General features: G+C 37.3%; 1 protein-coding gene across 1 annotated transcript in view; it reads right to left on the reverse strand.

Annotated features, from left to right (window-relative positions):
- The window catches only part of LOC122808156, a 741,660-nt gene extending 730,602 nt beyond the window's left edge, over positions 1–11,058 (reverse strand). The window contains exon 1 of the mRNA XM_044079129.1: positions 10,795–11,058. Coding sequence (XP_043935064.1) covers positions 10,795–10,885 — 91 coding nt within the window. The 5' untranslated portion in view covers positions 10,886–11,058. The remainder of the gene's footprint in view (positions 1–10,794) is intronic.
- Between the last annotated feature and the right edge of the window lie 934 nt (positions 11,059–11,992).

Raw genomic sequence — 11,992 nt, forward strand, 5'->3', positions numbered from 1 at the left:
AACATCCTTAAAATAATTAGTAAGGGGGGATATGCTCAATACAGGTGCATGTTGCATAAGTCTAGTGTGTGACATGAGCAGTAGTGCCGATAGTAAGGATTAACTGATATTACATGGATAGAAATGGAGAGTGCTGAAGAAATAGGAGAGGGCCTGTATGAGAGGATCTGCTCTTACTCTGATTTTACTCAAGACTCTGTGATGCATGAAAAGCCTTGAAGTTTGAGAAATGAGCTTTTCTGATGTTGACATCTGCCAGGCATTCCAAATTATGTTTTTATCAGAAGGGAAGAAAAATATCTCAGTTTTCCTTGTCTATTACAATTGCATATGAACTTGGTTGTGATTTAATACAGTTTTTATAATTTTAAGCTATTTTATTTGTATTAACCCATAGTCTTGTTATTCACAGTAGTGAGTGAATTGTGATATACTGCAGGATCTGTGGTTCATTTACAAATTTATACTTATTTTACTGCTTTCTTTTTCTTTTGTCTTAACAATGTTGACTTGTAATTTCTGTCTGTTCAAGTAGTTTTATTTCTAACAGTGGCAGTATAGTGATTTTATGCAGCATCTGTACCCATAAAACTGTTTATATTCTAATTCCATTTGAAAAGATTATTCTGTTTACTATTTGCCTGTTTAAGCAGCACAAAGCTTTTCTTGTTTGTTACAACTGCTGCTGCCACTTTCCCTTTTTTAATTACATTGTTACAGCTCCCCCAACACATTGTTACATTACATTCTGCTCTCCCTGCTCCTCCCTTCCTCTTTGTTACAGTAGCTATAGTTTCCCACAGCCCTACTGTAAAAGTTAAAACTTAAGAAATTGTAGCCTACCTGAGACCTTAGAACTGTAGCACACAGTCACGGAATGACAGAAATGTGATTTTGTACAGGTTCTGAATCACAGGGCTCCATTTATTAGATTTAGTGCCTTATTTGGATTGAATGCTGAGCTCTGCTTATCCCAGGTGTTTTACTCAAGACTCTGGGAAGTATGGAAAGCCTTGAACTGTGAGAAGATCTTAGCTAATCATGGTATTCTCCATGCATTCAAAATAGCATTTTTCATCAAAAAGGGAAGGAAAAAAGATGCATGTCACCACCACTATTGCAGTTATTCTATAGTGGGTTGGCTTTTTCTGTAGAGGAAGCTTTCTGTAATCCATTCAACATTAGTGATCTAAGCTTGAGGCTTTAATAACCTGTGCTAAGTGTTATAAATTACACCCTAAAGTGCAGTAATGTCTTCCCAGGATATCTGTACACCCTGGCTGAAGAAACTAGTCACTCCCTCACAGCTCATCAGTAAGTCTACTTAAAGTGACCCCTTGCATTCCAACACCAACCTAACTACAAGCAGTTATAGTCACCTCTACTCCCTAAATTATTTCTGTCAAAACCTTGGACAAGCAGTTCCCACAACTTGTGTAACCAGCCTAATTGAGATGGGTATCTTGAAACAATGTAAGAACTGTCGCACACTTTCTGATGATCTGCTATTATATAGTGTGTGTAACAGGTATACATATATATATATATATATATATATATATATATATATATATATATATATATATATATATATATATACTGGGAACTGGAAACTAAAATCTCACACAGAGACACCTCTGACATCAGGATCATCAACAGTGCACCTACACACAAGTGTCATACTACACACAATCCTTCATGAAATTCTAAAGATTAACTTGCATTAACTCACTTAAACCTCAAAGATCTCCAAAACACAACACTGGTACAAAGCATCCTCCACAGCATTGTTAGCTTACTCAGCCTAACACCTAACATAGCAGAAGCAGCCCCAAAGTCATGGAGGCTGAGCCCATAAGGCAGGCATTCACCAAACCAAACTAGTTAAAGATGACTCCATTGTAAGACATACAGATATAACTGTTATCAGGGTGAACAAGGAAATAGTGACAGTAAGTTGCTTGTCTAGTGCCAGGAATTGTCACATCGCACATGCACTCAAGCCCTGGGCAACAAGCGCCAGTATGACTCTATCATAGGACATGTGGGTGTTAATGACTTGAGCTGTACCTCCTCGGACTATATGAAGTGAGAAATTATGCAGCACTCAGACAGTGTCCCAAGCAGGTATGAGTCTAGCACTGAATAGTGTTCTACTGTCTTCAAGGATGATGCTGTTATATGGTCTAAAAATAATTTACTTCAGTAATTGACTTAGTTTTGGTGTCATTCAAAGGGAGTCCAATATATGTAAGCATGGAAGAATATGATTAACTAACCATGCTGCAAATATGATTAACTGACCATGCTACTTCATCAGGGATGACCTCTAGCTGTTCTGCCTAGGTTTTTAAATGTTATCAAAGACAGTATCAACACTTATAATGTATTTTATACTAAACTAACTAGTAATGAAACAAGTAAAGGAAAATATGAAGGCATTACTGATGAATGCTAGGAGCCTAAACATGAAACTCAACTCCCTACAGGCCCTTCACCCTGGAGGGTGTAGACATTTGTGTAGAGACTGAGACATTATTTAAAATGGCTGAGAGTACTCCAGCTGTGTAGGGCTATAATGCTTTCCACACTTTTAGACCAGCTACTGCGCAGGAGCCGAAAAAGGTGGATGTTTTTCAGTATTCATTCAGAAGAGATTCACATCAAGACCGATAAAGCAACATGATGTACCAGAACTTCTTTATTTCCAAATCACCATCAGAAAAGTCCCTTACCACATGTCGATTAGCTATAGAACTCCCTCTATGATTCAAGAAATCCAAAAAACCCATCTACAAGAGCTGGAGTTACTTAAAATTAAACCTAATACCATTTTCCTTGGTGATTTCAACTATCCATCTATAGACTGGGATACCCACACCACTTCTAGTACACAAGTACAGAGATTTCCAGGATTTTTTAATATAAACACTCTGAAAAAATTAGAGCACTCACTAGGTGAAGCAAAATCTTAGATCTTGCCCTTACTAATATGGAAGCATCTTGCACTATGCTTTATATATCACTGTCACTTCTTAGGTCTGACCCTAAATCTGTCTCTTTTGAAATAAAGTTGAATCCAGGGACCACGTTGACCTGATAGCTTTACGAACTTCTCCAAGACAAACTACCTACTCTGATACATTGGCAAACATCGGATGTGTACCATACCCAGTTACCACTACTAAATGTATGGAAACATACAACAATAAACTATATCAGAATGCAAAGTGCTGCATAGAAGCACCTGTACCCAGGAGGAACAGGTACAGGGAAACCAAGGTAGAAATTTAACATCAGCAAAACAGAAAAAGGAGGAAAATTTGGGCTAAAAGTAAAAAGGATAATACTCAGAATGGCATGAGTTCTCTTTTCTAAAAATAAGCAAATTACTCAGGAGCCAAACCAAAGCCAAGTTTGAGGCAAAGGCCCAAGCAAAGTACAATGACAAGGACTTTTTTATTAATGCTCATAATCGCAGGAGCACATCACATAAATCTGCTGAGCTGATTGCAAATGATATTACTTACACTGAAGCTAAAGATATAGCTAACCTACTAGCTGATAAATTCAGCTCAACTTCACCCCCTTTCACTCCCATCTATCTCATTAAAAATATCTGAAACTAACTCTTCTCCAACTATCACACAAAACAAAGTCCTGGAAGTGCTATCAAAAGTAAAAAAAACAATGTTGCTTCAATGGATCCTGAAACTATCCCAGGCTGCATCTTGAATAGCATGAAGCACGATTTAGACACACTCCTAACATCACACTCTTCGGCCTCCGTCTCCATATGGGCTTTATATCAAGAGAAAGGAGAACAGCAACAGTTGTTCCCCTGCATAATAGGGGGGACTTTCCAGAGACCCATGCAATTACAGATCCACAAGTCTGACCAGCATCATATGCAAAGACATGGAAAGACGTCTCATGGAATTAATCGATAAGGATTTAGGGAATTGCCAGAAAATGGACCCATTTCAATATGGTCTCATCAGAGTTATGTCATGCTTACGTTTTTAAAAGGTAAAATGGTACATACCACCTACCTCAAACTGGCCAAAGCTTTTGACACAATCTAGCACTCAGGCATAGTAGAAAAGATTAATAAACTAGAAAAAAACTCGTACACCACCAGCTGCATTACCAGCTTGTTCAGAGATCAGATATGGGAGATGAAAACAAGTTGGGAAACTACCTCCATAAAAGGAACACTCAACAATGGAGTCCTCCAGGGTTTGGTGCAGGGATCTCTTCTGTTGGTATCTGCTTCTCAGAAGGAAAAGCAAATACCAAACTGTTATGGCTAAATAAATTTGCAGATGACTGTACGCTAAGAATAGTTATCAAATCCCCAAAAGATTCAGCTACCTTGCAGGAAGACTTTTTCCAAGCAAATAACTGGTGTCAGTCTCATGGACTAAAGCTAACTGCCAAAAAATGTATTGTTGTTTCCGTTGAGAAGTCAACTATCGTAGGGAACTACCACATTGACAATACACCCCTAAGAGTTGACCTGGTAGTTTGAGATTTCGAAACTTGTGTGGACAATAACCTAACTTTTGATCAATGTGTGTCCACTATGGTAAGGAAGTCTTTCTGTACTGCACAGCTCATAAACAAGGACATTGCTGTTAGGTCCAGGGATGTCATTTTCCCCTTTATTTGGCCCACATTAGGCTAGGCATCACATATCATGCCTCTTTTGGCATGCATTTGTCCAGGAACATGCAACAACAGGAACTCTCACAGAAATAACCTTACAAAAAAGATAGAAGCCCTGTCACTATATTTGGGTCTCTTCCAGACTGATAATAGGTGACTAGTGTCTAGCATGCAAGGCATCCTTCATCCCTATACTGATGGACTTACTTCACATCAGCAAGTTAATTGCATCAAAATACTCAGTACAGGGACCCAAACCTCTTCTGGAACATTAACAGAATGGTTTGGAGGGACAGGCACATCTCACAGAGGATACCACTGCTCTGGAACAGACTCCTCATCCCCATAAAATAAAGCTCATCCCTGCCCACATTCAACTGTAACATGGATCAATGAATTATAAATATGAAATTTCCCCTAGGACAGCCCCCTGTACTACTAATGGACTGAGGCAGCTCCAAAATGCTTTATCTCATGCATAGGTCCCTCCAGTTATCTATGGTATGATCCTAGTAACTAACACTAGAGTAATATAATAATATAGATCTTGGAATAGGTAAGTTAAATTTAAACATTAAATGGGATAGGTTAAATTGAGCATGAAATGGAAAAATTGGATAGGCTTTAAATGGCCTGCAAGGGCAGTTTGCCCAATACTAACCTATGATCCCATGAATCTGTGCAGTAAGATGAGAAGAGGTGTATTGGAGGGACACTTGTGAGGTGAGGGGCAGAAACGTTCTCCATATGATGATTTGGCTAGTAAAGCATTTATGTGCCACTTCCATACACAACCTCTTGAAGTATGAAATCTGGACAAAGTGTAAAATAATATTGCTCTTACAAACTTAGAAAGCTGTTAGAATCACAGTATTTGTGATTGCATACATTTTCTGAAGGACATGAAGTCTTAATCTCAAATATCGGTCATTATTTTGTCATTATTTATTAACTTCATTCCTCTGTGATTTGCCAGAAAACCACAGATTTTATGATGAACAGACCAAATATTTTAGACAAAAGTCTGGACATTCTGCAAAAAAATCTATACATTTGAGAGGTATGATCACTTCATCATGAGGGAACTTTTTGAGTTGGAATTTTGGAAAGATGGGATTATTTTTATTTTTTCTAGTAATGATTCCCATGTTTGTAGGGTCATTACTGAGCAGCTATGTTTTGTGAACTGGAGAATGTTATGACTGTACATAAGGAGAGGGAAGGATGCATCCTCAGGTTAAAAGTAGAGGGTCTTTTAGTAAACTACCTGTTAACTTAGTGACCCTTCATTATCTTTCCTCTGTGCCTCTTCCCCTGCCCACTCTTAAGTTCATAGGTAAATCTGTTCCCTTTTACCTAAGGCTGTCTCTGTTATGTCCTCCAAAATTCCTGCTGCCTCTTATTTCAGCCAGCACTTTCATTTCCATACCAATTTTCTGCAGTCTATCAGTTCTACTCCTCTCTCCAGATACTTGTATGTGCTTCACATCTATGTCCTCAGGAAGTTCCTCAATAAAATCCATAGCAGAGAACTAGCAGAACATGTCCACTTCTTCTCCTATTCTCTACATCAAGCAATCATTCAGAGGGTTTACACTAAATGTGTAGCTCATTTGTGTGAAGGAGTCACATTATAGTCTGATTCATCTTAGCATACTTTTACTCAAATCCTGTGACTGTTAGATTCTATGACTTTGTCTCTAGTAGAAGAACATTTCAAAAATTTACAATTGCTGACAGTTTATTGGTATTAAATTCCTTTCACACTGCATTAAAATGTTAAAATGTTGGAGAGAGTTACTGATAAATAAGTAAGGGGAGTTATAGAAAGTACGATGGGAGATATAAGGTCAGGATGCAGCATAACTGACCCAATGTTTGCAGTGAGACAGACAGTGGACAAGTTTTAAGAGATTCATAGGTTCACAGGTTCATAGGTAGGTACTAGGCTATCGGCCCTGGGGCCTATACATGCCCAGCCAAAAAAGTACCCTGGCTTTTGCCACCCAAGAAAATTATTTTCCTGTGCCACTGTCGAGCTGAGGAAAGAGTCAAACTAGGCATTCCTAGACTTGGAGAAAGCATATGACAAAGTCACAGAAACATTGGTAGAATTAATGCAAGCTATGTACAGGGATCCAATAACACAAGTACAAGCAATGTTCAGATTAACAGAGGTGTTCCCAAAGCAAGTGGGCATGCATTAGGGTTCAGATGCAAGCCTTCTGCTGTTCTTACTACTGAGGAACTACATCAGCAAACAGGTCACAGGAGACAGATCAACAAAAGTGTTGAATGGAAATGTTATGGCACTTTGAATCAGGCTGTTATCAGGAACTTTGGTGAATAATATGGGAGTGAATGCAAAACTCAAGACACATGGGATGGACCCGAATACAGACAAGACAGTGGTTATGACAACAAATGGGGGAAATCAGAAGGAAGCAGAAAATTGAGACAGGGGGATAGTGGCATAAGCTTACAGCTTCAAGTATATTTGGAAACCATTGTTGATGAGAAGGGAAATCTGAATGAGGAGGTCAAGCAAGGATCAGAGGGGCTGCAGCCACCTGGCACAGAGTTTTGCGACAGTGTGTGAGAGAAGAATATCAAAAGACCTAAGTAAGCACGACTTCAGATGCACACATGCACAGCAGAAAGAGAAATACAAAACAGCATTATGACCAGTGCATCTTGGCTAAAAGTGCAATCATTAATATCATCCTTCTTTTTTCCCATTTTAAATGAAGCTGAGGTTATATTTCACATGTAAGGCAGAGTTCCATAAATCCCTGATAGAGATTTCACCTATGACCTTCCTTGATATGGGCAGTCATTGCTAACTAAGATCTTGTGTTTAGGCAAGAGCCTTTATATTGGGTTTCTCTAGTATTATATTGGGTATGCATGGCTAGGTTTATAAAGACCGTGGGGTCAGTAGCCTAGTAACCACCTCTGAGTCTCTGAACCTATCTTTATGGCACATAAACCAGGGCAATAAAGGCAGAGCAGTAAAGGAAATGTTCAATAAAGGAGGTAAAGTGCATGAGGTGGTAGCATGATATATACTAAATTAACCCTAGATGCAAAGAAAGTAAAGGGAAAAAGATTTAGTATTTTAGTAACATGTTTAGGAAAGCAAAAGCTGATATGTTAAAGAAAAACAGATTTGGGAGAGGTAGGAAAAAATTAGGGGGAGAGAAAGATATAAAGCCAAGAAATTGATGTATGGATGGATTGCATGAGCTAAGAGCTATGACAGCTGTGTATGACTGTCAAAGAAGGTAGAATAGTGGCACCGAATCAAGATATGTGGCAGCATGTGAAATGTAACCAAACCTTCATGTAAAAATGGGAAAAAAACAAGGATGATGGTGGTGATTGTACTTTTAGCCAAATGCAGCAACTTACATCAGCAAAATTACTTTTAACATAATAGAGAATACAGATCTATGGGATAGAAACCTGAAAATATTCTTGACCAGTAAACTTTGATTCAAAATAACAGTTACTGGTGAATAAAATAAATAACACTGGCACTGCCAGTCTTGCTTTGAGCAGTTAATTGGCACTAAGTAAGCACTCATTGGAAATAAAAAAGTTTAACTAGCAGAACCCCCATAAAGAGCAAGATTCATGACATTTAACATGAACAAAAAGAGGTTGAGATGATACGGAAAAAACATGAGTTTATCTTCAGAGAGAAAAGAAATTTTAAGCCACTAACTGTCTAGACTCCATAATATAAAGGAAAGTTATGTTTTCCCACAAGAACAAACCAGGCTATTTATTCATGAGGATCTTACGAAGCCTAGCCTTACATTCCCAAAGTAATATGTTGTATATAAATAATGAAGAGGATGCAGAACAAGGATATGGTAAGACGTTTACTTATTGTATGTATCAGTGAGGGATATTTGTGCTAAACCAGTGATACATTTGTGGTTTCCCATATGTCCAGTCAGATTATGTTAGAGTGGAGTAAGGGAAGTATTTAATTTTATGTACAATGGAAGATGCTTTCATAGAAGAGGTGCTGTTTCTAATACACTGCAATCTCTCCATTATGCTCTATTTAAGTCACAAAAGAGATTGAGATCCCTTGAGTGGGTGTTCACACCACAATTGGATTTGCAAATGTGTAGAGTCTGACAGGATAGATTCTGTTGAGGCTCTATATTTGAGGCAGAGGTTGTCCCTTAGTAGTCTTTATGATACCAAGAAGAGTGTCAGGGCTTTGGGATGAGCCGCATATATATATATATATATATATATATATATATATATATATATATATATATATATTTATTTATTTTTTTCATTTAGACCATTATTTTTTGCCAGAAAGCATTGCGGTTGCTCTAGTTGTGTCAGATCTTTGGATAAATATATACTGGATGGGAGATTATATTCAGCGTTTGGTCTGATGAGAACACAATATAGTGTAACAATTACATCACTGTACCTGGGCACTATTCCTTTAGATATAAGCTGCACAATGAAAAATGACTTCCTTACAATAGTGGATACATGGAGAGCAAAAGACATCTCATTGCTGATATAGGTTTTTAGATCATTAACTATGGGATCAACGTAAGGGCTGTGCTGTCAACATGATAATTACAAGGGAAGTTACATTCATACTTACAAATATTTCAAGCATGGGCAATAACACCCTTCTAGTCTTCCAACATATTAAAACAGTTGTTTCCATCATGACTTTCAACTGTCCAGATTTTCTCAGAATGTTCAGATTATTGTCTCATATTTTTGGTCTGTTTCTTATAAAATCTGTGTTTTTTTCTGGCAAATCACCAGAAGTAACTAAACAATGACACACATTTGAGTTTCAGACTTCTTATCCTTCAGAAAAATACATGCTTGACAAATATTGTTATTCTAGCAAATTCCTAAGTTTATAAGAGCAACCCTTACAGTCTGTCCCTATTTTTGGGTCTTGCCCCCCCCCCCCCACATTATGTCAGGCTTTGTCTAGATTTCTTGAGCTAAGAAGTTGAAAGACATGGTTCCCATAAAGAGTCCAGGCTGCTCTTAAAAATATATAACTAGTGCTTGCTTTAATGTAATTTGGTAGTCTGTTTCATGCATGGGCTACTCTGTCAGAGAACCAGTTAGTACACTTCGCATTCCTAGAGAATCTTCTACATAGTTTGTCTGATGATTCTCTTATTACTTTTTGATAACCACAAACATTCCCAGAGGTAGTTGTTTTGAATTCCCTCTGTAACAGAATATGGTCTCTTTTAAATTTTCAGTAGGAGACACTGTGCAACTTCAGATATTTTAGTCTTTCATAAAAACTTAAATTTTCATATCCGCAGATAACCTTGGTATATTTCGTCTGTTCTCTTTCCAGTTCACTCATGCTTGATTTCTTATATGTTATGCCTGCAAAAGGATACAATTACACGTTTCTTGGGATTCAGTTTTAATCCATGATTGTGACACCAGCTGTTTGTTTGGGAAAGGCTGTCTTAGAGGATATTGATGTCCTCTGCAAGTTTAAGATGGCACCAAGAAATAATCAGATGCAAACTTGGTCAGTCAAAAACCCTTAACCTTTACTTTGACCTCTGAAAAGTAAATGTCAGATGTTAAGGAGGAGTGCCCCATGGAATGAAACCTGTGGTACACTTCCAGTGACGGGTTATTTAGAGGAGTCAGAGTTGCTCAACTTAACCTCACGGGTTCTATTTATGGACTAATTTGCTATGCAATGATAGATTTATATTGTACACTAAAACTATTCAAAGAAAAAAATACAAGAAAATTAAGGTATATTTTTTTATTTTGAACTGTTCTTTAAGAAGTTAAGAAAAAGAAACTGGACTTGACAAACTAAATAGTATGAAATCAACATATGCTGTCAGATAGACAGGGCGATTGTCTACCTTGGGAACATGAGCTTTACTGGATACCATTCCTCTAAAAAGATATATTTTAGGAATACTTCACACTATTAACAATGTTATTAAAATATGAAAAAAATTACACACACAGGCATTCTCATTCAGCTTAAGATTTCAGATATTATTTTTGAAAATATATAATATGCCAATTTTCTGCACTTCAAGAAAGTGAAGAAAAAAGAAAAAGGATAATTACCTTTTTTTCCTCTTTCATTGGCTTTTCTGGTTACAGATGGACTCTTCTGATTATGCTTGTTTACAACTGCATAGGTGTCTCCTTCTGACATGCTGACTGATCTTCTGTTATTATTTTTTTACTCTGATTTTCCCTTCAGTTATTACCTTTTAAAGTTTAACTCCACTCTGACTCTATGTTGTTCTGTAGTCAACTCTTAGTTCTGTTTCTTACTTTTCTGTGACATACAGGCTGTTTGCCTTTTGGGTATGTCTCTGTCTGCTACAGTCCACCCCACCTTAATATTCTAATTGTCATATGTCATCTACTCCCCTGATATTTCCCATACCCAATCAAATTTTCTCTTTACCGTACATTTCAGTCAGTTCCTTTTTTATTTTTGCACTCTGCTATGTTTCTAGCTGCTGTTTGAAAATGAAGAACATGTAGTGTCACAGGATATTTATAATCTACTATAGTAAATATATTTCATAATTAAAAGAAACAGTTTAAAACAATAGACAAATTCCTCAGTTATTTATTTTTTTTTTTTTGTAGTTTCTACAACCTTGGCACGTATTTAGATGAGTTCAGATTCAGACCAATTGTGTTTATTTTTTATGGCTGTGGTTCCTTCCTGTGTGTATAGTTGCACTGTGTCAAAAGAGTGACAGAGAGAGTTGGGGGTGGGACAGCAGGGTTGGATGAGCATCAGACCTTCACGACATTTTTTTTTTTTTCATTGTGGAAACTGTGGCATTTTCTGTTGCAAATGCTGATGAGAAACTAGTGTAATAATCTGATAAAAGGGGAAAAATAATATGATGGCGATTTCAGATATGTGGACTACAGATAGTAGATGGGGAATACGAAGGGCTGTGGTAAGGTATATTCCTTACAGAAAAGTAGGAGAAGAAGATAGTGTTCAAATGACTAAACTAAGGGAGTGGGAGGACTAAATAAGGGTATTTATTTTAATTTGCATTAACAGCTGATTGTGTGTTAGAGGGAGTATAGAAAAAAGTGTTTTTGCTTTATTTCATACTAGAATGCCCTCAGCTGATTGTGTGATAACGGGAAAGGGGGAATAAAGAGCAGTGTCTGAATATGTTACACTAATATGCCATTAACTAATTGTGTGATAGAGGGAGTGGGGTAATAAAAGAGGGTGTTTGCCATAACACTCCCAGCTGATTTTGTGAATCTGAGTCAACAACAG

Source organism: Protopterus annectens, chromosome 8.part0 (assembly GCF_019279795.1).
Source record: "Protopterus annectens isolate FY-2018-M chromosome 8.part0, PAN1.0, whole genome shotgun sequence".
In the NCBI taxonomy this organism is placed as follows: Eukaryota; Metazoa; Chordata; order Ceratodontiformes; family Protopteridae; genus Protopterus; species Protopterus annectens.